The sequence below is a fragment of the Salmo salar genome, chromosome ssa13 (assembly GCF_905237065.1).
Source record: "Salmo salar chromosome ssa13, Ssal_v3.1, whole genome shotgun sequence".
Lineage (NCBI taxonomy): Eukaryota > Metazoa > Chordata > Actinopteri > Salmoniformes > Salmonidae > Salmo > Salmo salar.
The window spans coordinates 59,569,170-59,594,959 of NC_059454.1; the positions used below are offsets into that span (position 1 = coordinate 59,569,170).

Here is a 25,790-nt window from a genome sequence, read left to right on the forward strand (position 1 = left end):
ATCATCACCCTCGATTTCGCTCCATATCAGCGACAGCTAGACCATTCTCATTCGCTCTACCCTTAAAATCTTTTAAAGTTATTGTAGATTAAAGGAAAAGCGTTTTTGAGGAGGGTCTGTTCTTTGAAAACATAAACATGCAATTTTAGTCCCATTTCATACCTCCATTGGACTCATTATGATCCGTACTGTTTCAGTGCAGGGTGAGAACGAAACAGTGTTACTTGCCCAGGGAGACGTTGGCAACGGTCTCACGTAAAGTTCTGCCTTTCCCCTCGACGCATGCTCTGCTCCGTCAGCTCATCTAGTGTAATTACCCTGCATTTCATGAAACCGTTTAGCATCATTGGAGGCATTGATCTGCCATAGCCAACCAACAACTGTATCTAAATCACATCGCTTTCATTCATGTTTTATTCCATTTACTCTGCGGGGACTTAGAGAAAGTGGAGATGAGAGACTGATTGGGGAGCATCACGCTTCTTTAGTAGTCTATCTATTATAAACCGACAATGTGCGAGAACGTGGTAGTAGCGCACCACGGCGGATGCTAGTAGCTAGCGATTATGGTAAAAGTCATCAACAGCTTTATGTGTGGTTGTTCTTCGTGCTGGGGTAGTGAAGTCAGTGTATGATTTAAGACGTCAGTCACTTCTAATGCTTGGCCTTATACTGTCAACTCATCGGGCTACTGATGTGATGGAACATATCCTCTTCTCTCTACTTAGGCTGTGTGCCAAACGGCACCCTATTCCCTGCGTTTTGTTTTGACCGGGGCCCATAGGGGAATGGTGAACCGTTTGGGACCCAGGCTTAGTGTAATAAACAGTGGTGAAGACCGTACAAAGGGCAAGCACAGGTCTCCATCTTTATTCCACTTGTGTGATACTTGAGCCATGTGCCTTTTCTGATGGCGATGGAAACAGGAGGATGGACAGGTCAGGGAAGGTAGCCTAGTGGTTAGAGCGTTGGACTAGTAACCGGGAAGGTTGCAAGATCGAATCCCCGAGCTGACATGGTATAAAAATCTGTCGTTCTGTCACTGAACAAGGCAGTTAACCCACTGTTCCTAGGCCATCGTTGAAAATAAAAATGTGTTCTTTACTGACTTTCCTAGTTAAATAAAAATTTTTTTTAAGTAGGCTACTCCCTGCAGTATTCTACAGTAGGCAAGTCACATGACAGCCTGGCTTTGCTGCTGGGTCATATATTGATCAACCAGTTGATTTACTGGGATTCCATTGGCAGCCAATAGACTAGGTAGATTGAGCTGGACGCGAATGGTGGTGATTCGACGAGACGACTGCGAGGGATAGCCAGGGCATGTATCATCTAACCTCTTAAACGCTCATTCTTATTCTCATTATCTGTGTTTCAAAGTGTATAAATAGAAATATCAGCCATTTGTCAAAAGCAGGCCGTCCTGTCCTTTCCTGATGTAAATGTACACTGAGTGTACAAAACATTGCGATATAATGTTGAGTTTGCACCCTATTTTAAACTCGTAACAGCCTCAATTCGTCAGAGCATGGACTTTTACAAGGTGTCAAAAGCGTTCCACAGGGATGCTGGCCCATGTTGACTCCAATGCTTCCCACAGTTGTGTCAGGTTGGCTGGATGTCCTTTGGGTGGCGGAGCATTCTTGATACACACGTGGAACTGTTGAGCGTGAATAACCCAGCAAGCGTTGCAGTTCTTTACACTTAAACTGGTGCGCCTGGCACCTACTGCCATACCTCGTTCAAAGGCACTTCAATATTCTGTCTTGCCCATTCAGACTCTGAATGGCACACATACACAATCCTTCTTTAACCTGTCTCCTCCCCTTCATCTACACTGATTGAAGCGAATTTAGCAGGTCACATAAATAAGGGAACAATGCTTTCACCTGGTTATTCTATGTTTTGTACACTCAGTGTATATTGGATGTGTAAATGTATATTCAATGCTTTTAGTATATTTGATTAGTGTGAGGTTATCAGTTACGTCAATGATGACTGGTTCAATTAAATAAGGAAACAATCGTTTTTCACTACTTTTGTGTCTGCCCATGTGTGTTTGACTGAGATGTGTGTAGCTACATCACAGGAGGTTGGTGGCACCTTCATTGGCAGGGGGATGGACTCGTGGTAACGGCTGGAGCGGAATCCGTGGAATGGTATCAAGCAGCTGGTTTGATGCCATTCCATTTGCTCTGTTCCAGCCTCTATTATGAGCCATCCTCCCCTCCGCAGCCTCCACTGGGGTACATTTACTGAATGTCCATCTGTATGTGTGTGTGTGTGTAACGTCCAGTGTCTGGATACTGTGGCCTTGCCCGTCGTCTCTTCATTTTCTGCCTGTCTGTGTTGTTGCTGCTCAGTGCTAACATGCCGCTGGCACACTGTACTGTACTGCAGCCTTGTTGTTCTGTTGTTCTCATGCTCTTCACTGTCCTCTGTCCCTCCTCTAACTGCCTCACCTGCACAGGGGACTCTTTGGGTAAGACACTTGTTGTGTAATTTAGTTCCCTCATTCACTGGCAACGTGGAGAAAACACAGTATGTGTTCCAAATGGGACCCTTTTCCCTATATGGGCCCTGGGCATTCAGTGCACTACGTAGGGCATAGGGTGCCATTTCTGACGCGGGCGCACACAGTCATTGTAGGCAGGGAGGAATTCAGCAATGACCTTTTTAACGGAAAGCCGGAGGACTGCATTGGGATCTTCATGCGATTTAAAAATCCTTCAGAATCTCTGCACGCGTTCCTAAAGCTACCGAGGCACTTAACAGATTGGAGCGCTCCTTGAAACGTGTAGCGTTTCTGTAGCGTTCTCTGCAGCGTCACGGTCGGTTAGAGTAGAGCTCGAGAATACGGTGAAGTATTGCGTCGACTTCAGGGTGATGTGATTCTACGCTCGTTTGTGCTTCCGTGTGCAGCTTTCTTCTCGGCTTCACATCCCATAGTGCTTCACTCCACATTTTATGCATGCAACACACCGTAGTCTAAAGGAAATGGCATGTATGCATTTGATAGGGATTGAAGTGTAACATGATAAGGTGCTTGCCTATAATCGTATTCTGAAAAGTACTCTGAAAAGTATTCTGAAAAGTGCTCACGTACCTAACCTAGGCGTAATGTAGACATCTGAATCACCTTGGGCCGTGTAGGGCTAAGACTGAGTTTTGAGGAAGTAGAGTTTAAACGTTTGGTTGAATCAGAAGTTACTGAGGAATGTGATTGTCATTCGGGCTTTCTGCGGTAGTACATATGATAGAATCCTATCTATGACGTGTGTATGTTTCTGTGTGTCTTATGTCTACATTCTGTTTATGCTGTGTCAATGTCGGTAAGTTGTTATGTGCGCTCTGCTAACCGTGCTTGCCTGGTCCCTGGTCTCTTTGTACTGTCTTGTCAAGCCCTATGGTCATTGTCACGCCAAACCATTGGAGTCGGCAAGACCGCACAAAAGGATCTGGGACCAGCAGGCTATGTTGGTCCCGTATCAGTCTGTGTTTGTCATTTGGGGGAGGAGGGGCCTTGGGGTCAATCAGTTAGTCCACCTGTGTGGGGGGGGGACTTTTCTGACCAGAATCCCAAAATCTTAAACGGACCCTTACCTTAACCATAAGCCAAATTCTTACTGACTGTAACCTAATTTTAACCCATTCTGAGAATTAGACCTAGGCCGAAGTATCGCTTTACACGTCAGCCATGTCCCCTTCCGTCTCCAGCAGCTGCGAGGGCCGTTTAGTACGGAAACAGTCAATTAGAGCCGTAGCCTGGAGGCCTGATGTTGGTGTTCTGACACCGCCAGGGGAGTGGCATCCAGCCACACAGACACACCGCATCCCCCAATCGTAATGAAACCATTCGTCAAAAGGATCCCATTTGCATATCAGACCCGTTTAATGCTGATGTCTCTTTCTGTCCCTGTTTACCCTCGAGAGTTGACTCTAGACAGACTCACAGAGAGGCAGGCCAGGCAAGAAGACCTCTCATCCCAGCCCCATTGAAACGTCTGTCTTAGATTGAATGTCACGCATAAAGGTTTTTTTTTCTTTTTTCGGTGTCTGTACAAAGGCTCCTCATCCTTGCCATCAATCATGCATAGTGTTTGTTTGGGTGTCTGTGCGTGTCTTGTTGATGTGTGTATGTGTGCTCACTGGGCTGTCATCATCATTCCTGGGCCTGGTTTGTGTTGGGTTTTCGGTGCACCCTGCTCGTCAGCCGCATCATTCATGTGATCTTTCATGGATGGATCTTAGCCAACCCCACGAGTATCCATCACTACCTATGAAAGGATTGCTGTGATTGCGGTGCATTGTAGGGATATCAAGAAGACCAGGAATGCTTCTTTTTAACTGTTTATTTGAATGCGGCGTGATTGAATATGACTCCGGGGCCAGGAGTTTCTGACCAGGGAAAACTCGAGCCCCTTGTCGTAAGTGATCTGACGTCCCCTCTCTTCTCCCACTCTCTGTCTCTCTGTGCCACAGTGATGGTGGCGTGGGCCAGTCTCAGGATGACAGCATCGTGGGCACGAAACAGTGCAGGCACAGCGTGGCCATCATGCCCATCCCTGGCAGCCTCTCATCCAGCAGCCCTGACCTGCTGCAGCCAGCCACTAATGTGTTGGACTTCTCCAATCCAGCAGGTGAAACACACACACACACACACACACACACACACACACACACACACACACACACACACACACACTCTCTTTTCTTGGTTAAATAAGGGTGAGATAAAAACACAGAGGCAGAAGCACTCACTGCCGCTAGGCCAACATCTGACCATTCACTCTCATGCTCACCACACGGCGATCACTGCTTGGGTAGTGAAGACTGCTCACTACTCCACTGAGACAATTACCAACTGAAGATGGGCGCACTTTACACAAGTGTTTATCTTGTTCATTTTTCAAGCGTGTGGCCTCTTCAGACTGGGTTATGTTGGCAATAGGCGTAACTTTGGAGCTCTGCGGTGGGAAAACAGCAGTAATTACTCAGGGAGGAATACTTCTCACAGAGAGTGAAAGCACTTCCTGCTTGGAGAAACTCCTCTCACTGTTCTGCCTCGCAGGCCCTCGGGTTAATCACAGAATTGATCATTATAAGCACGCCACACACATAGACACACACACACACACACCGGTGTTCCGTTTCTCCTCTGTGTCTCAAGCATTTCCATTTCAAGAGCTCGGACATGAAACCGAATTAGAGCCATATGAAAGGGATTAAACGCTGACAGATTTCAGAGCCCATAATTATTGAAACAACTAAGCGGCCTCCCCGAGGAGAGTGGAGGGGGGAATATGCTTTTGATTTATCCTCCCCAATCATTTGTCATTCAGCGCAGCCCGCAGTCAGAGGGTCCAGTCTGCAGCCCCAATACATCACGCACGCCTGTAGAAGACTGCCCCCCCCCCACCTTCCTCCAAGCCCACTGAGATAGGAGATAAATCATCTTCTATTAGTGCCATTTCTCTTCTCCACCGACCGCGCTCTGGCTCTTTCACTGTGACTGACGGGTAGGGGGGGGGGTGTTCAGTGACAAGTGCAGACCCCCCCCCTCCCACTCATTTCAAAGCGGCCCTCTCAGTGTGAGGAGTAATCCCTCACAAAGCCTGGCCTCAAATTAGATTAAGAGGGGGGGGGGGATCAGAGAAACTGGAGTTTGGAGTTAAATACGGTGTTATTCTTCTAGGCCTTTGATTGGGTGTAAGAAGGCTTGTCTGGGGGCTCGTGTATGTGTGTCACTGCGGCAGACTCAGATCCCAGCTCTCTGTCCCACACACACTGTGCCCTCCCTCTCTCCAGTACACTGATCTGATTATAAACAGATGCTTTAGTGAAAGTCCCTCTGCCCCGCTGACGTTCTCCGTCCTCCCACAACGGGAAAGCTGTCGTTCAAAGTCCTCTCTTTCTCTTCCATGTTTCCAACCACTGTTCACTCCCTCCCTCTCTCTCTTTCTCTCTCTCTCTTTCCTCCTCTGCCTGCTTCCCCAGCCGTGAGCTTCTACTGTAAGTATCTACGTGCTCTCTTCCCAGTCTCAGTGGAAGACCGGGGCTCTGTTCGTTTTGGCAACATTCAGTTTATGCTTCCAAGTTTCCCATCCCGTCATTTTTTCCCCCCTCTTCATTCATGAGCTTTCGAATTCCGTCTCTCTCTGTGTCATACGTCATGGACCAAAGTCTAAGTTGGGCTCTGCGTGAAGGTCTTGGGCCTCGTTCCAAATAGCACACTGTTCCCTTACATAGTGCGCTACATTTGAAAAGAGCCCTATGGGACCTGGTGAAATGTAGTGCAACTAATTGGGACCTATCCTTCGTGATGGCTGAATGTGTTTGACTATTTTTTTGTGTTAAAGGAGCTTCGCGTTAAAGCGCCGTGCCGCGCCTGGCCATGTGCTTTCCTCCCAGCTCTGTTGCTCTGCTCCTGTCTGCTAATGCTGCTTTAGGTGGGATTTATATCTAGTGGTTCTGTGACAGAGGGAACAGGAAAAAGGCTTAGCAGGCAGGCCTAGGGGGTGTTAGGTGTTAGGGGGGGGGGACCCAAATAGTGTTGCGTCAGCAGAAACTTCCGAAGATAACCGCCCCCAGAGCCAGGAGTCTTTTCTCAGTGGAAAACGGCCTTTTCCTGTGTGGACGCCATCTTTCTCACGACACAATAAATAATTGGTTTGTTAATCGTTTTCATTCGTTTAGGGCGGTATTAGTCCTGTCAAGGAGGTGTATAGATGATTATTATATATGATTGCTCTAGACCCTCGGCACAAATCGCCCCCACTTTTAGTTTAAGTAGGTTGAAATGGTTGATTATGGCTTAGCCACTGCACTGTATTTAGACTCATCTGCAGCAGTGTTATTGTTGTGCCTCAGCGATTTGTTTCTGCTGATCTTGCTGCTGTAATGGGAATAATGAATGGGGTTTCTAGTTATGGGCTCAGACATAGTGAGAGATGAGGCCAGAAAGGAGCACATAGATTCCATAATGGCTGTGCCTCACAGTCCGTTGAGCATGCTTCACTCTACTCCCTGGAAAACACGGAGGGAGCAGTGCCGTGTTCGATACGGTCATCTGTCAGCCAAGCCCATTCCCCCTTTTATTTATATTTTCCTCTTGAAGTCATTAGGCTCCCTGCATGACTGCTCCCAGGCACACGATCCCTCCCCGCCTGTCCTCACTCCCTCCAATGTCATGCCTTTATCCACGCTCTTCCCCTCCACCCATACCGCTTATCGTCCTCCGCTATTCATGCCTCGTTGTTTTACCCTGCTGAGTGTGCAATGGACCACAAGCACTTTCATGTGCAAGCAGAGAAAGTCTGAAGTGCTTGTTCCCTTTGGCATATTGGGAAATGCATCTCGCGTGCGTATCCTTTAGCCACGAGGGCGGTTTGCTTCCTTATTTTTAACTTTTGGGTTACCATGGAAATTGTAAACTTTTTTTGTTGCCGGAGACTTTTATTTTGGTTCACTATATTCACCCTTCTGTGTGAAAGAGATCTGCGTCCCAAATGGCACCCTGTTTCCTGTATTATAGTGCACTACTTTTGACCAGAGCTCTTTGGGCCCTGGTCAAAAAGTAGTGCGCTCTGTAGGGAATAGGGTGCCGTTTGGGACTCATCTGGTGCATTCTGGTATTCCGTCCATCCTAAGTCTCCGAAGCTGTTCTTCTCCTCCGCTCGTCAGACATTCCAGACCAGGTGATCCGGGTGTTCAAGGCTGACCAGCAGAGCTGTTACATCATCATCAGCAAGGACACCACGGCCAAGGATGTGGTCAGTCACGTGGTCAACGAGTTTGGCCTGAGCGCGGCCCCGGAGAACTACTCCCTCTGTGAGGTGTCGGTCAGTCCCGAGGGCGTCATCAAGCAACGCAGGCTACCTGACCAGCTCTCCAAGCTGGCTGACCGCATCCAGCTAAACGGCAGGTAAGACACTGGACTGTGGTCTTAAATACAGGTCTGCGATCAGATTACCCCACCCCAATCCTATCTTTTAACCTTAAAGGGATACAAAATGGGATAATATGATCTGACCCTGTATCAGTTGTTTGGGGAAACTTCTTCCCAGTTGGTTCCCCTCAGGTCTGAAAATGAGTTAGCTTGTAGTGAGACGGAGGGACTGCTAAGCCTCCCCCTCCTCCTTCCTCCCCATCCCCGCCTCTTCATTCCCAGAAATGCCCTCGTCAGTTAAAACGTCTGCCCTCTTTGTCTCTGCTCTCCCTCTCTGCCGCCGCTCTCCCTCTCTGCCGCCGCTCTACCTTTCTGCCACCGCTCTCCCTCTCTGTCGCCTCTCTGCCACCGCTCTCCCTCTCTGTCGCCTCTCTGCCGCCGCTCTCCCTCTCTGCCGCCGCTCTCCCTCTCTGCCGCCGCTCTCCCTCTCTGCCGCCGCTCTCCCTCTCTGCCGCCGCTCTCCCTCTCTGCCGCCGCTCTCCCTCTCTGCCGCCTCTCTCCCTCTCTGCCGCCTCTCTCCCTCTCTGCCGCCTCTCTCCCTCTCTGCCGCCTCTCTCCCTCTCTGCCGCCGCTCTCCGTCTCTTCCCCTGCTCCTCTCGTCCCACATCAGACTCATCCCAACTAGCTTAACATGAATATTTGATCCTCTGTCACTGTGTGTGTGCCTCTCTCTGCAGACTGACTGCACGCCTGGAATTATTCATACATACACAACCAGCGGCAGCACACAGAGCCCTGGTGCCTTATGGGTAATAGACAGCCCCTTGGCGCTGTGCAGCGTCCAAAATAGAGCAGCCTAGGTTAGACAATGGAAGCGGAAAGACATTCTTGTCTAGTAAGCGTATAGCTAGCCTGTGTAGACAACAGTATATAAAAAAACAATATACATATACAGTTGAAGTCAGAGTTTGCATACACTTAGGTTGGAGTCATTAAAACTCGTTTTTCAACCACTCCACACATTTCTTGTTAACAAACTATAGTTTTGGCAAATCGGTTAGGACATCTACTTTGTGCATGACACAAGTCATTTTTTCCAACAATTGTTTACAGATAGATTATTTCACTTATAATTCACTGTATCACAATTCCAGTGGGTCAGAAGTTTACATACACTAAGTTGACTCTGCCTTTAACCTCTATGGGCTAGACTCAACAGCCAGTGGAATCCCGTGGCGCGATATTCAAATACCTTAGAAATGCTATTACTTCAATTTCTCAAACATATGACTATTTTACAGAATTTTAAAGACAAGACTCTCGTTAATCTAACCACACTGTCCGATTTCAAAAAGGCTTTACAACGAAAGCAAAACATTAGATTATGTCAGCAGAGTACCCAGCCAGAAATAATCAGACACCCATTTTTCAAGCTAGCATATAATGTCACAAAAACCAAAACCACAGCTAAATGTAGCACTAACCTTTAATGATCTTCATCAGATGACACTCCTAGGACATTATGTTATACAATACATGCATGTTTTGTTCAATCAAGTTCATATTTATATCAAAAACCAGCTTTTTACATTAGCATGTGACTAGCATGTGACTAGCATTCCCACCAAACACTTCCGGTGAATTTACTAAATTACTCACGATAAACGTTCACAAAAAACATAACAATTATTTTAAGAATTATAGATACAGAACTCCTTTATGCAATCGCTATGTCCGATTTTAAAATAGCTTTTCGGTGAAAGCACATTTTGCAATATTCTGAGTAGATAGCCCGGCCATCACGGCTAGCTATTTTGACACCCACCAAGTTTGGTACTCACCAAACTCAGATTTACTATAAGAAAAATTGGATTACCTTCGCTGTTCTTCGTCAGAATGCACTCCCAGGACTTCTTCTTCAATAACAAATGTTGGTTTGGTTCCAAATAATCCATAGTTATATCCAAATAGCGGCGTTTTGTTTGTGCGTTCAAGACACTATCCGAAGGGTAAAGAAGGGTGACGCGCCCGGCGCGTTTCGTGACAAAAAAATTATAAATATTCCATTACCGTACTTCGAAGCATGTCAAACGCTGTTTAAAATCAATTTTTATGCGATTTTTCTCGTAAAAAAAAGATAATATTCCGACCGGGAAACCCTGTTTTCGTTCAAAGACTGAAAATGTAAACATGGTGGAGTCTCGTGCACGAGCGCCCCAGTCTCATTGTTCTCAGATCGACCACTTACCAAATGCGCTACTGTTTTTCAGCCATGGCCTGCAAAGTCATCATTCAACGTTCTGGCGCCTTCTGAGAGCCTATGGGAGCGTTTGAAAATGTCACGTTATGCCAGAGATCCCCTGTTTTGGATAGAGATGATCAAGAAGGCCAAGAAATGGTCAGAGAGGGCGCTTCCTGTTTGGAATCTTCTCAGGTTTTGGCCTGCCAAATGAGTTCTGTTATACTCACAGACAACAGTTTTTGAAACTTTAGGGTGTTTTCTATCCAAATCAAACAATTATATGCATATTCTAGTTACTGGGCAGGAGTAGTAACCAGATTAAATCGGGTATGTTTTTTATCCAGCCGTGCAAATACTGCCCCCTATCCCCAACAGGTTAAACAGCTTGGAAAATTCCAGAAAATTATGTCATGGCTTTAGAATCAAATTTCAAATCAAATTTATTTTTATATAGCCCTTCGTACATCAGCTGATATTCTCAAAGTGCTGTACAGAAACCCAGCCTAAAACCCCAAACAGCAAGCAAAGCATGTGAAAGAAGCACGGTGGCTAGGAAAAACTCCCTAGGAAAAACTCCCTAGAAAGGCCAAAAACCTAGGAAGAAACCTAGAGAGGAACCAGGCTATGAGGGGTGGCCAGTCCTCTTCTGGCTGTGCAGGGTGAATAATATAACAGAACATGGTCAAAATGTTAAAATGTTCATAAATGACCAGCATGGTCAAATAATAATAATCATAGTAGTTGTCGAGGGTGCAACAAGCACGTCCGGTGAACAGGTCAGGGTTCCATAGCCGCAGGCAGAACAGTTGAAACTGGAGCAGCAGCACGGCCAGGTGGACTGGGGACAGCAAGGAGTCATCATACCAGGTAGTCCTGAGGCATGGTCCTAGGGCTCAGGTCCTCCGAGAGAAAGACAGAAAGAGAGAAAGAGAGAATTAGAGAGAGCATATTTAAATACACACAGGACACCGGATAAGACAAGAGAAATACTCCAGATGTAACAGACTGACCCTAGCCCCCCGACACATAAACTACTGCAGCATAAATACTGGAGGCTGAGACAGGAGGGATCAGAAGACACTGTGGCCCCATCCGATGATACCCCGGACAGGGCCAAACAGGCAGGATATAACCCCACCCACTTTGCCAAAGCACAGCCCCCACACCACTAGAGGGATGTCTCCAACCACCAACTTACCGTCCTAAGACAAGGCCGAGTATAGCCCACAACGATCTCCGCCATGGCACAACCCAAGGGGGGCGCCAACCCAGACAGGAAGACCAGGTCAGTGACTCAACCCACTCAAGTGACGCACCCCTCCCATGGACGGCATGGAAGAACACCAGTAGGCCAGTGACTCAGCCCCTGTAAAAGGGTTAGAGGCAGAGAATCCCAGTGGAAAGAGGGGATTTGGCAAGGCAGAGACAGCAAGGGCGGTTCGTTGCTCCAGCCTTTCCGTTCACCTTCACACTCCTGGGCCAGACTATACTTAATCATAGGACCTACTGAAGAGATAAGTCTTCAGTAAAGACTTAAAGGTTGAGACTGAGTCTGCGTCTCTCACATTGGTAGGCAGACCATTCCATAAAAATGGAGCTCTATAGGAGAAAGCCCTACCTCCAGCCGTTTGCTTAGAAATTCTAAATTCTTTAGAAGCTTCTGATAGGCAAATTTACATAATTTGAGTCAATTGGTGATGTACCTTTGGATGTATTTCAAGGCCTACCTTCAAACTCAGTGCCTCTTTGCTTGACATCATGGGAAAATCAAAAGAAATCAGCCAATACCTCAGAATGGAAATTGTAGGCCTCCACAAGTCTGGTTCATCCTTGGGAGCAATTTCCAAACGCCTGAAGGTACCACGTTCATCTGCACAAACAATAGTACGCAAGTATAAACACCATGGGACCACGCAGCCGTCATACCGCTCAGGAAGGAGACGCATTCTGTCTCCTAGAGATGAACGTATTTTGGTGTGAAAGTGCAAATCAATCCCATAACAGCAGCAAAGGACCTTGTGAAGATGGTGGAGGAAATAGGTACAAAAGTATCTATATTCGCAGTAAAACGAGTCCTATATCAACATAACCTGAAAGGCCGCTCAGCAAGGAAGAAACCACTGCTCCAAAACCGCCATAAAAAGCCAGACTACGGTTAGCAACTGCACATGGGGACAAAGAACGTACTTTTTGGAGAAATGTCCTCTGGTGTGATGAAGCAAAAATATAACTATTTGTCCATAATGACCATCGTTATGTTTGGAGGAGAAAGGGGGAGGCTTGCAAGCCGGAGAACACCATCCCAACCGTGAAGCACAGGGGTGGCAGCATCATGTTGTGGGGGTGCTTTGCTGCAGGAGGGACTGGTGCACTTCACAAAATAGATGGCATCATCAGGGAGGAAAATTACGTGGATATATTGAAGCAACATCTCAAGACATCAGAGAGGAAGTTAAAGCTTGGTCGCAAATGGGTCTTCCAAAAGGACAATGACCCAAAGCATACTTCCAAAGTTGTGGCAAAAAAGGACAACAAAGTCAAGTTATTGGAGGGGCCATCACAAAGCCCTGACCTCCATCCTATAGAAAATGTGTGGGCAGAACTGAAAACGCATGTGCAAGCAAGGAGGCCTACAAACCTGACTCAGTTACACCAGCTCTGTCAGAAAGAATGGGCCAAAATTCACCCAACTTATTGTGGGAAGCTTTTGGAAGACTACCCAAAATGTTTGACCCAAGTTAAACAATTTAAAGGGCAATGCTACCAAAATACTAATTGAGTGTATGTAAACTTCTGGACCCACTGGGAATATGACGAAAGAAATAAAAGCTGAAATAAATCATTCTTTCTACTATTATTCTGACATTTCACATTCTTAAAATAAAGTGGTGATCCTAACTGACTTAAGACAGGGAATTTTTACTAGAATTAAATGTCAGGAATTGTGAAAAACTGAGTTTAAATGTATTTGGCTAAGGTGAATGTAAAATATATATATATATATTTAACCTTTAACTAATTCTTATTTTACAATGACGGCCTACCCCGGCCAAACACTCCCCTAACCCGGACGACTCTGGGCCAATTGTGCGCCGCCCTATGGGACGTCCGATCACGGCCAGTCGTGTTACAGCCCGGGATCGAACCAGGGTCTATAGTGACGCCTCTAGCACTGAGACGCAGTGCCTTAGACCGCTGCGCCACTCGGGAGCCCACCGTGTTACATTCAACACCTGTTGTGTGTTGTATTATACATGTCCCTCTATCCAACATCCCTCTCTTTGTTGCCTCCCTTATCCATGAAAATGGAGCTGTGCCTGTTGGGACTTCTCTATGCATTGAGTAACTGACCCTCGATCTGACTTGGTGGGTGACACACAAGCTTAGCCAGCAGAAACCCTCCAGTCCTCACTCCGGTCAAGCCCATACACTCATCTAGCCAGGGGAGTCTCCCCAACCAGCTCCAGCATCAGCCCCTGGCCCAGCATCAGCCCCGGTGGCCCTCCAATCAGCCACAGACGGCTAGAAGCAGCAGCAGGCCTCCTTCCAGGGGGCCAAGCAGCAGAGACCTAGTCCCTTCTACTGTAATCATTACTTATTCAGATCCCCATCCCTGATGCCTTGAGTTGGCAGGTTCGGCCAGGGCATTTTAAGTACACATCAAGTACGATAACGGGCGCCCGGACGTTGCCCCTGAAAAGTGGCACACTGTAAATGTATTGCTGGCCGCTGCGTTGCATTCTAGGTTTAGCTGTAGACACATTTTGGCTCCATTAAGAAGCGCTAGTCCAATGTGCTGCTCTTGGACGCTCTCCCAGAAAAGAGCATCGGGGAGAAATGTGTCTCTCTCTCTCTCTCTCTCTCTCACCCACCCATGGGAAAATGTATGGCTGTAATGGATCACCACTGTCAGTGCCTCCCCCCCCCCCCCAACACATCTTAATACTGCTGCTGTTTGCTGCTGCCCTGGTGGTGTCGACCAGGGAGGTGACATAGCATACAGAAAATACAGAAAATAACGGTGGCATCTTTATTCATGTGGTTATATATTTCTAATGATAATGATGCATTTTATAATTAAGCAATAAGATACCTCTGGGGTTTGTGGTGTTTGACCAACATACCACTCTGCGTTGCATCGTCCCTACAAACAGCCCTTAGCCGTGGTATATTGGCCATATACCACGAACCCCCGAGGTGCCTTATTGCCATTATAAACTGGTTACCGACGTAGTTAGTCATTTTCTGTCATTTCCGTGATATCCCACGGCTTTCAGCCAATCATCATTCAGGGCTCATAATAACTAAACTAAATAAATAAAGATCCCGTATCATTTCTAGACGTGGTCTTGATGTTATGTCTGCTTTGTAATCAACACGTCGTTTTCCCGGTATAAACCTTTATTATTACCGTGTGTGTGTGTGTGTGTGTGTGTGTGTGTGTGTGTGTGTGTGTGTGTGTGTGTGTGTCCCTCCCTGTCTCCAGGTACTACCTGAAGAACAACATGGATACGGAGACGTTGTGTTCAGACGATGACGCCCAGGAGCTGCTGAAGGAGAGTCACATCACCCTGCTCCAGCTCAGCACCGTGGAGGTGTGTGTGTGTGTGTGTGTGTGTGTGTGTGTGTGTGTGTGTGTGTGTGTGTGTGTGTGTGTGTGTGTGTGTGTGTGTGTGTGTGTGTGTGTGTGTGTGTGTGTGTGTGTGTGTGTGTGTGTGTGTGTGTCGTGCGTGTGTGTGTTTGTGTATTTCTGTGTGTTTAACACAGGGTTTGAAGACTGTACAGCAGCAGACACGTTCCCCGTCTCGTATGCGTTAATAAAGTCGCCGTGTTGTTCTTCAGGTGGCCGCCCAGCTCTCCATGAGGGACTTTGAGCTGTTCCGTAACATCGAGTCCACCGAGTACGTGGACGACCTCTTCAAGCTGTTGGACTCCTCGGGGGGAGTCCAACAGACACGCCTCAAGCAGTTTGAGGAGGTCATCAACCAGGAGACCTTCTGGGTCGCCACGGAGATCCTGAGGGAGCCCAATGCCATGAAAAGGATGAAGACCATCAAACACTTCATCAAGATCGCTCTGAACTGTAGAGAGTGCAAGAACTTCAACTCCATGTTCGCCATCATCAGGTGAGTTAGTTGGGGGCTGGAGACCAGGAGACCAGTCCCTCCCTCCCTCCCAAGGCAACACTCCCTGTTCTGTCCTCTATCTGTTCCCATTCTAAGCAGTTTGTTGCGTCAGCGTGCCCCGCAATCCTATATCTGTCCCTACGACTTATTGCCTGTCAAAATTGAGTCCCAAAACAGTTATTACATGTCTGCTTTGTTATGTTGTTAACTCTGCCTTCTATGGTTGGGTTACATTGAGCTTCTGTTGTCCGTTGTGCTATTAATTTGACATGAATCTTCAGGGAACTGTGTGTGTGTGTGTGTGTGTGTGTGTGTGTGTGTGTGTGTGTGTGTGTGTGTGTGTGTGTGTGTGTGTGTGTGTGTGTGTGTGTGAGGCAGAGGATGTCCTCTGAGAGCTTTCTGACAATGGGAGTCTGGTTAGGCTCGCTGTGGTCTCCTCACTCAGCCATGGAACGGCCTGGCTGCCGGAGCGCGTGCGTGTTTGCCTGACTCTGCGTGTCTGTGTCGTGTGTGTTCCCTACTGTCTGTGTCATCCAATGTGTAACAAGGCCCTCTGACTCAAGCCCTCTTTAGAGCAGTCAGATCAGTCAGTACCCCTGCTGGCTGATGGGCTTGGCTGGCTGGCTGGCTGGCTGGAGACTCCACTTCAGAGCAGAGAACAATGAGGGTAATTCTAGAGCAGCGCTGCCAGGTCTGTCAGGAGAGGGAGGGAGGGAGGGAGGGGGAGAGGAGGGGGTTGGGGGGGAGGGAGGAGAGGAAAGAGGAAACACCAGTCATAATTTGCAGCTCTCTAAATGAATCTGCTCTGAGGTCACAAAGCCACAGGACCTCATTGAGGAAATGGGAAAACAAACACTGAAGATGCATCGTTTTTGGATGGCATGTTTTGTTGTGAGCAAATGGCTTGGGCAGTATACTATGTATACCAGGTTATTCTGAAATACAGACGGTATGATTTACTGAAAAATAGTGTAGAAAAGAATTCTATATAATAAAAACAAACTGCAGGGGGAGTGGTACACCACTGCTTAGAACTAACTGTAAGTTGACTATCTCAGATGTGCCAAATAAATGATCTCCAGCTCAGGACTCAAGCTATGGATTTAGTTTGCTAGCTTGCAAGACCAAGCTTCATGGTTTCAGCAGAGACGATCAATGCCCCCCTGGATCAAGATCCCTGCTGCCTGAAGTTGTTTTGTGCGTAAAAAAAATATATGTATTTGGAGAGAAATAGCGCCCCTATTTAGGTTTTTATTGACCCTTTTTTCCCTCCAATTTTAAAGTGCATTCTAGATCATTCCACACTTAAGGTGCAAAAAAAAAAAAAGCAGATCGACCCATCTCAGTAGAGATGGAACGGTTCTCCAGAGTTGGCCGTCCCTGAGCCCGGGTCCAGTAGCCTATACATCTATAGGTTAACAATGAGGTAAGGTACGGCAGAAATGTATGCAATACAGCTTTATACACCAGTATGGTACAGGAACGGTATGAAAATCTGCATACCGCCCAACCCTAGTGAGTGAATGGGTGTACATTCAAGAAAGAGAGTACTCCTCAATTGTGATAATGTGCATCATCCCCTAAGTGGTACACATTGCTTTCAGCTTTCACTTCTGTATTCCCTGAAGTGTGTCTCTGTACTGTGTGCATGTTGTGTCTGGGCTGGCCTGGGCAGTGTAGTGGTCATCTGGCCAGCTAGCCCCGCTTCCCTACTCCTCTCCCGTTCAGCTCAGAGTGGACTCACCTTTTCCTAGCCTCTGGGTGTCTCAATACTCTCGTGTCGTTTCCTTTCCTTGCTTCCTCTCATCTGCCTTGATGTGAAAAGACTGAGAGGGTAAGAGGATGAGGTCTAACAGTGGGCTGCCTCTCACTTGTCCACTTCATTTGGATGAGTGTGGATGAAGGAAAGTAGACCAGGGCAGAAAACCACTGAAGGAGAGTTTTGAGCCCTAACCAATCTCTCTAGCGTCCTGTCCAGGGTGTACATCAAGCGGCCTCACGCTACAGAAACAGGAGATGAGCGCTTGCTGCTCTATAGGCCATTCTAGCTTGGACAAGGCTTACCAACCTTACCATCTCTCCTCTATAGCAGTGGTCTGAACCCTAACCCCTGACCTCTCCTCCTTGTCTCTTCCTCTACAGTGGTCCGAACCCTAACTGCTGACCTCTCCTCCTTGTCTCTTCCTCTACAGTGGTCTGAACCCTAACCCCTGACCTCTCCTCCTTGTCTCTTCCTCTACAGTGGTCTGAACCCTAACTGCTGACCTCTCCTCCTTGTCTCTTCCTCTACAGTGGTCTGAACCCTAACTCCTGACCTCTCCTCCTTGTCTCCTGCCCTACAGTGGTCTGAATCTGGCTCCAATAGCTCGTCTCAGGTCGTCGTGGGAGAAGCTGCCCAGTAAGTACGACAAACTGTTCCGCGAACTGCAGGACATCTTCGACCCGTCCAGGAACATGGCCAAGTACCGCAACGTCCTGAGCAGCCAGAGCATGCAGCCGCCCATTATCCCCCTGTTCCCCGTCGTCAAGAAGGACCTCACCTTCCTACATGAAGGTATGGATGCCTTTCTCAGTGCCCGCCTAAAATCCATTCATCTTGTCCATTGGAAACAATATCGGATTAACTTATTGGTCACTCTTTGCTTGGATAGTCCCATAAAGATGCTCTACAGATGGTCATACTATCAACAAACCATCTGTTGATAAGCAACTGCTTGCTAAGGTTAGAAAAAGGGTTGGGTTAGGGTTAGGGTTATAAGGTCAAGATTAGGGTTAGGATAGGGGTTAGTAGATAGTTAGTAGAAATGTTGTCGACAGTTATTGGACATCGACTGAACATCTATAAACCATCTGCTCGGGACTATCCAAATAAACTGTTACCTGTTTATTTAACCTTTATTTATACACGCTTGTCGGATTAAGATGTTATACGATATATTTTGCAAGAGCGATCACTGTCACAGTGATTCAAGGTCATGGTTTTGACTGAAACCTCATAATGTTGACTTTTCGTGTTGAGTTCTTAGCTAGTTAAAGTCCAGTGTTTTTACATCTAGACTGTTGCACCTTCCACCAGTATACTCCTATTGGCATGTACCGTGTTAGCATATATACAGTGAATCATGCCTAGCTCAGCCACTCATTAGACAAAGGACTAATCTTCCGTCCATTAGCTGCATTAGCATTGCACAGACTTGCTGTTTGAAGATGGAAAAAGCTTTCATACCATATTGGGGTCATTGACATGTTGTTTCCGGGCGGTTTCCATATGGGCCTTGGTTTTCCACTTCCCCCTGGCTCAGCTGAAACGGAGGTCACTCTCAAGCTTGCTCAAGAGGTTTTACTTCTGCTTCCCTTTCTGCTTCCCTTTCTGCTTCGGCATCCCGTATGAGACCAAGTTAGAACAACCACAGAGATTTCTGTATTATGCAAAATTTCAACCACAAAAAAAAGTCCAAAAACGGTGTAGTACTAAAACAGGAAACGGATCGTTTGGCGATTGGGATGACAGACGGAGGACGTTAATGACGTTTCTTATGATTTTCCCCCATTAGCGTGCGTTTGCCATTATCTCCTCACAGTGAGATGTTGCACAGGCCAGGGAACCCATTGTCATCACACGGTGTTAGCAGAAGTGTAGATGATGCATGATAATGTGAGAACTAAATCAATCACTCCCGTCTAATGCGAAAAGCTGTGAGAACACATCAACAGCTACACGTTAAGTGGCGCTCGCTCCCTTCTGGTTCAAACACCAGCGCTCGGCTCTTAAATGTAACCCAATTAAACAGGCTGAAGGAAGGAACCAATCATTAGTGTTTGAGTGTTACATATCTCCAGCCCCATCCCTCAGATATTTACTAAAACAAGTGATGGGGTGACCGCTTTGTTGTTTTTCAAAAACCCATTTAATGAAGATGAAGAAAAGCTCACCTGACTGTTTTCCCCGCAGGTAATGACTCTAAAGTAGACGGTCTGGTGAACTTTGAGAAGCTGAGGATGATCGCCAAGGAGATCCGTCATGTTGTCCGTATGACCTCAGCCAACATGGACCCAGCTCTTATGTTCCGACAGAGGTGGGTGCTCGCTCCCCTGGCTACATTTTCTGCCCTTAAACACAGATCTAGGATCAGTTTAACCTTTTTAGATCATATTGAATAAGGTTACATGGACTTGGGGGACCTGATCCTAGATCAGCACTCCTAACCTGAGAGGCTTTATGAGTACGGGCCCTCTCCCAATCCTACCCTTAAACATTAGGGGGATGAAATAATAGCTGATCAGGTATCAGGGGTTAGAGGTGTCATCTGCCTACTCTCTGCCCTCTGTACTACCCAGTGTGTCCTACAGTCCAGCCTGTCACAGACAGTGCATGCCTGCCCCCTTCAGGCTCCCTCCACACCAAGCAGCACCAGTGTCTCCCAATACAGTGCATTCGGAAAGCATTCAGACCCCCTGACTTTTACCCACATTTTGTTACGTTACATCCTTATTCTAAAATGGATTCAAAACAAAACAAAATCCTCATCAATCTACACCCAATACCCCGTAATGACAAAGCATAAACAGGTTTTTAGATATGTTTGCAAATGTATGAAAAAAACAAACAGGAAATATCACATTTACACAAGTATTCAGACCCTTTACTCAGTACTTTGTTAAAGCACCTTTGGCAGCGATTACAGCCTTGAGTCTCCTTGGGAATGATGCTACAAGCTTGGCACACCTGTATTTGGGGAGTTTCTCCCATTCTTCTCTGCAGATCCTCTCAAGCGCTGTCAGGTTGGATGGAGAGTGTCACTGCACAGCTATTTTCAGGTCTCTCCAGAGCTTGTTTGATCGGGTTCAAGTCCAGGCTCTGGTTGGGCCACTCAAGGACATTCAGAAACTTGTCCCAAAGCCACTCCTGCTTTGTTTTGGCTGTGTGCTTAGGGTCGTTGTCCTGTTGGAAGGTGAACCTTCGCCCCAGTCTGAGCACCTGAGTGCTCTGGAGCAGGTTTTCATCAAGGATCTCTCCGTACATTGCTCTGTTTATCTTTCCCTCGATCCTGACTAGTTTCCAAGTCCCTGCCACTGAAAAACATCTCCTCAGGCATAATGCTGCCACCACCATGCTTCACCGTAGGGATGGTGCCAGATTTCCTCCAGACGTGGCGCTTGGCATTCAGGCCAAAGAGTTCAATCTTGGTTTCATCAGACCAGAGAATCTTGTTTCTCATGGTCTTTGTCCTTTAGGTGTCTTTATGGAAACTCCAAGCGGGCTGTCATGTGCCTTTTACTGAGGGGTGGCTTCCGTCTGGCCACTAACATAAAGGCCTGATTGGTGGAGTGCTGCAGAGATGGTTGTCCTTCTGGAAGGTTCTCCCATCTCCACAGAGGAACTCTGGAACTCTGTCAGAGTGACCATCGGGTTCTTGGTCACCTCCCTGACCAAGGCCCTTCTCCCCTGATTACTCATAAATGCTGCAGAAATGTTTTGGTACCCTTCCCCAAATCTGCGCCTCAACACAATCCTGTCTCTGAGCTCTACGGACAATTCATTCGACCTCATGGCTTGGTTTTTGCTCTGACATGTACTGTCAACTGTGGCACCTTTATATAGACGGGTGTGAGTCCTTTCCAAATCATGTCCAATCAATTGAATTTACCACAGGTGGACTCCAATCAAGATGTAGCAACATCTCAAGGATGATCAATGGAAACAGGATGGCCCTAAGCTCAATTTCGAGTATCATAGCAAAGGGTCTGAATACTTAATGTAAATAAGTTTTTTTTTTTTTTTTCATAAATGTGAAAAAATGTATAAAAATCCATTATCGTTTTGTCATCACGGGGTATTGTGTGTAGATTGATGGGGGGGGGAAAATGTATTATTACATTTTAGAATAAGGCTGTAATGTAACAAAATGTGGGAAAAGTCAAGCGGTCTGAATACTTTCTGAATGCACTGTACATCCATTCTTAAAACAGATTATACACACACCCATCTCTCACACTTCTCACTGCTACTGGACATAATGTCAAAACACAAGGTGGATTCACAGAGTCACATTCGGCATGAAATGTCCCACACACACACAGTTGATATAAGGAATGTGGAGAGTTCCCGGTGTGTCCCCATGCTCTGTCCCAATCTCCTCCTGTGGTCACTGTGCCCCTGTCCTTCCTTGACTGTACTGTCTCTGTAAGCCACGTTGCTTCAATGTCATTGGGTCTTGCTTGCAGGAAGAAGAGGTGGAAGAGTTTAGGGTAAGTCCCCTGGTAATAGTCCAGTCATCCAGTCACCATGCACCCCCCCCCCCACGTAGCCAGTGTCCTCCCAAACCGCATGCCCCCTACATGTATCATTCAGTCCCTAACCCTTTCATTCACAGTGTGCGCCTGTCTCCATCCTTTCCCAAAGGTCACCATTGACTCTTGAGTCCGTTTTGCGTTGTCTGTGCATCCTGCCATTTTCCCCTGATTTTTCATTCATTTCATTTTCTAACCCTTTTCGACTGTCTTCGTCATACAGAATGTTATTTTTGTTATTTATCGACCCATGTCTAAGCATGGTGCATCAGCGTGAGACGGCCTTGTTGCATGGTTGTTATAACCTGCTGTGCTCCAGTGCTCTGTATACAGTCAGCAGCAGAATGGTGTTTTAGTGACCTGCCCATAAAGTGTTCTCTCTGAATGTCCAGAGTGTATGCCACAGTGACTGTTTAACAAGGTAGTGCTAGGGTTGATACTGAGAGGCTGCACAAACACCATAACCTGCAGCATGTCTATTAAGTGCCTCCACTGGAGTCCTGGAGGACTGACCCCGTCTCCCTCCCTTCCTCTCTTATTCCCTCCGTTCTTCACTTCACCCCACCTTCCATTATGCCCTGCCTTCCTCTCAACCCTGGCTCCCTCCCTCCGTTCCTCATTCCATCCACTTCTCTCCTCCCTCCAACACCCCTTTCTCCTCCCTCCATCTGTCCCTCCCTCTCTCCAGGTCTCTGAGTCAGGGCAGCACCAACTCCAACATGTTGGACGTGCAGGGCGGGGCCCACAAGAAGCGCGTGCGTCGCAGCTCGCTGCTCAACGCTAAGAAGCTGTACGAGGACGCTCAGATGGCCCGTAAGGTCAAGCAGTACCTGTCCAACCTGGCGGTGGAGACGGACGAGGAGAAACACCAGATTATGTCTCTACAGTGTGAGCCTGTTTACAGCACATGTGAGTCTACACCGTAATCACAATGTCGGTGGCCAAATGCGACCCCGTATGACACAATCACCTAGAATCACTTAGAAACACCAGGTGTTACTAGGCTATATCATCCCCTTGCCGTCACTCTGTGCAGGGTTGGGTATACTCTCGACTCTGATGCTCCCAGCCTCCCGCAGAGCTCTTCTCTCACAGAACTGAAGGTTATTTTACTCTCCTACAAAAGGCACACTTTAATAGTAATTTCAGTTGAGAGAGCTGTGGGACAACATTTCCTCAATGCACTTGTAATGAAGTTGTGTTTTTCACTTGAGCGTTTTGACACTTATTGGGTGTTTAACTTGCCCGACACTGCCACCTAGTGGGCTTCAGATGTTTCACAGTTGAGAAGAACCTTCTGCATTGCCCTATTGAGAGAGGCGGGAGTTATGCCTTGTTGCTTAGAAATGAGTCAAGTGTACATACAAATAAATGTTTTTCATACAAATATACCCATTTCATTAATCTTCCTATAAATGTGTAAGATACATTTCAATTTCCTGTCTATGACTACCTTCTTTATTTTCCTCTCTCTGTGTTTTCTATATTTACACACCAACCCTCTGAAGTAACTCATCTCCTGGTCAGGCCATTGATAGCGCTGCTGTTTCTGTTATTACTGTCGGGAACATAATAATCTTGCAATGCCTGGTGCAAGATTCATTATTTCCTGTTTCCATGACTGCAGTGTCCAAGAACCTGAGCGAGCGACGGTCCACCAAGTCGGACATATCTCCTGTGTCGCTGCGCTCGGCGCTGCCCGGGGGGAAGGCCCAGAACCGCGTGTCCCAGGTGCTACAGATCCAGGTACCCCTCTACCCGCAACGGAAGAAGAGCACCGCCAAGGACATTCACGCCGCACACAGTGAGTCACTGGAACTGTTACACACTTCTAGTGTTGCAAAATACCTGGTGCCTTTCACAAAATTCCCAGGTTTTCCAGAAATGCTGGTTGGAAGATCCTTGGGATCAGGATGGAATAAGCAGGAAATCAGAAATCTTCCAACCAGGATTTCAGGAAAAGCTGGGAATTTGGGAAAAGTTACCTGAATTTTACCGAATTGCAGAAGACACATTTGTGTTGAATGCATTCAGTTGTACAACTGAGTAAGTATCCCTTCATAAATTTTTCCCCCAAATGAATTGTTAGTTACAGTATACTGACAATATATTGGTCCCTAGAAATAGCATCAGAAGATATGGTATACAATTCCAGGACAATCGAGTTTGACTACAGTATTTCTTTGTCAATGTAAACATGTTGCGTATTAGTGAGTCATTGTTAAAGATGAGATTGTGATGTCTTGTGGGTGATCTTTTTTTATTTATTTTTATTTTTTACTTTTATTTATCCAGGAAGTCCAATTGAGGCCAGAAGACCTCTTTTTCAAGGGAGACGTGGCCAAATTGATAATATTCTGTCTCACTCTCTAACAGTGTATATCTCTGTCTCTCTCCCGTTCCCAGACTCCAGCTCTCCCCTTGTGATAAAGAAGCCTCCCAGCTCCCAGCTCAGCCAATCAGAGGACAGTCCCTGGAGTGGGAAGAGGTCTGCTGAAGACAACGTGTCCATCGTGTCCTCCCTGCACTCCAGCCCCACCATCTCGCCACAGGGCTCCCCGCGCAAAGGTCTACATCCTGGTTACTGCATATTACATTACCCTCTGCTTAAAGCATTACCATCCTGGCTACCAAGGTTGGGGTCAATTCCATTTCAATTCTTGTCAATCCAGGAAGTACACTGATTCCAATTCTCTTCAATGCTTTTCAATGAGGACAATTTGTCATTGTAATTTGGTTTACTTGCTGAATTGACAACAATTTAAGTACAATTGACCCAAACCCTGCTGGCTACTGCACATTACATTACAGCTTACATTATTACCTTGCATCCTGGCTGCACATTACCTCTCACAGCGGCATCTACTCAAATCCATTCATTCATCTCACAACTAAACATAACCCATCTCGTACCCATACCTCAAGGTTTGTACCTCACAGTCCGCACCCTCTGTATCAGCACCTCCAAACCAACATCCCTCACACCCAAAATACACACACATACATACACTGCCCATATACTCAAGCGTCTTCATCTCACCTATCCATACTGTAATTTAGTGTAATCTTTACCATCAAGCTCCTCAATCATTCTCCCTGTCTCTCCTGTTTGTCTCTAGTGGGTGGCATGGCCAAGCCCCAGCATAACTCCAACAGCCAGATGAACATGTCTGGCTCGTCGTCCTCTCTGACCAGCGAGGCCAGCACCAAGGCAGGCACGGCGGGCACCCGCAGCTACGGCATAGGTGGGGCTCTCCTCCACAAGAGGTTACTGCAGATGACCAGGCAGCACAGCAGAGACAGGGAGGAAGACAGGGACAGAGAGATGGAGACAGAGCAGTCAGTGCTAGGGAGATGGAGCTCCCAAGGCCCCCAGGCAGGTCCAGCGTTCAGCCCCAGGTCAGGGATGATGAGCCCTCTCAGGGCTCCACTCCACTCCGGGCCCCATGAAGACCCAGGATCAGGGTCCGCAAAGGCCACCAGGCGAGGGACGCCCACTCCCCAGACAGAGACCCAGAAAGGGCCAGCGCCTGTAAACCCCCCCATGCCCAAACCTCCAGATTCTCCATTGAGGAAGAGGTTGAGGGAGCTTTCCCCATTCAGGATGCTGAGAGAGAGGAGTCAGTCTAAGGAGAAGTTGGGTGCGTTGGTGATGGTTAGGCCACCAGTGGAGGATCAGGGGCAGACAGAGTCCTCTAAGGCCCAGGAGGGTAGCCCAGGACAGGGACGTGCTGAGCAGGCTAAAGGTCAGGCCAGGAGGTCAGCCAGCCCCAGCAGGGCCTTGGCATGGCTCTGCAGAGACAGACACAAGAGGAGAAAAACTATCTGACAGACAGACTGAGACTACAATACTCCCTGTGTAGAATACGGAACACAAGTTGGCTAAGAGTACCGAGATAGACTGAGAAAGTACATTCTGTGTGAAGGGAACTGAGGAAATATTCCATGTGTACTTAAAGATTTGTCATGAGTTTTCAGCAGTTCATTGAAAGATGGTGAACGTGTTCATGTACTGTATGGTGCATGTTGGTTAAGGTTCAGTTGATCTACAACAATGTGACAACCTATGCATAATTATTCATAGAATGCAGCTAGATTTAATATGAAGTACGATCTTCCGTTTTAATAATTTGTTAATAATTCAAAATTTCACTATTGCAATATTTAATAACTGATTCTTAGATATTGGACTGTATTTATTACATTCACAAGATAAGAAAATGTTTAGGGTAAGTAGGTTGTG

At 47.0% G+C, this 25,790-nt stretch overlaps 1 protein-coding gene across 9 annotated transcripts in view; it reads left to right on the forward strand.

Moving 5' to 3' along the window:
* LOC106567521 (rap guanine nucleotide exchange factor 6) overlaps positions 1-25,790 on the forward strand; it is a 165,765-nt gene that overhangs the window by 128,073 nt on the left and 11,902 nt on the right. For 7 of the 9 annotated variants that reach the window (XM_014136858.2, XM_014136862.2, XM_014136865.2 and 4 more), the window contains 12 exons: positions 4,483-4,640; positions 5,998-6,012; positions 7,684-7,924; positions 14,617-14,725; positions 14,973-15,256; positions 17,599-17,810; positions 19,209-19,332; positions 21,482-21,505; positions 22,236-22,456; positions 23,175-23,351; positions 23,954-24,115; positions 24,667-24,792. In XM_014136858.2, coding sequence (XP_013992333.1) covers positions 4,483-4,640; positions 5,998-6,012; positions 7,684-7,924; positions 14,617-14,725; positions 14,973-15,256; positions 17,599-17,810; positions 19,209-19,332; positions 21,482-21,505; positions 22,236-22,456; positions 23,175-23,351; positions 23,954-24,115; positions 24,667-24,792 — 1,853 coding nt within the window. The remainder of the gene's footprint in view (positions 1-4,482; positions 4,641-5,997; positions 6,013-7,683; positions 7,925-14,616; positions 14,726-14,972; positions 15,257-17,598; positions 17,811-19,208; positions 19,333-21,481; positions 21,506-22,235; positions 22,457-23,174; positions 23,352-23,953; positions 24,116-24,666; positions 24,793-25,790) is intronic. The other 2 variants (XM_014136861.2, XM_014136859.2) reach the window with 2 other exon arrangements.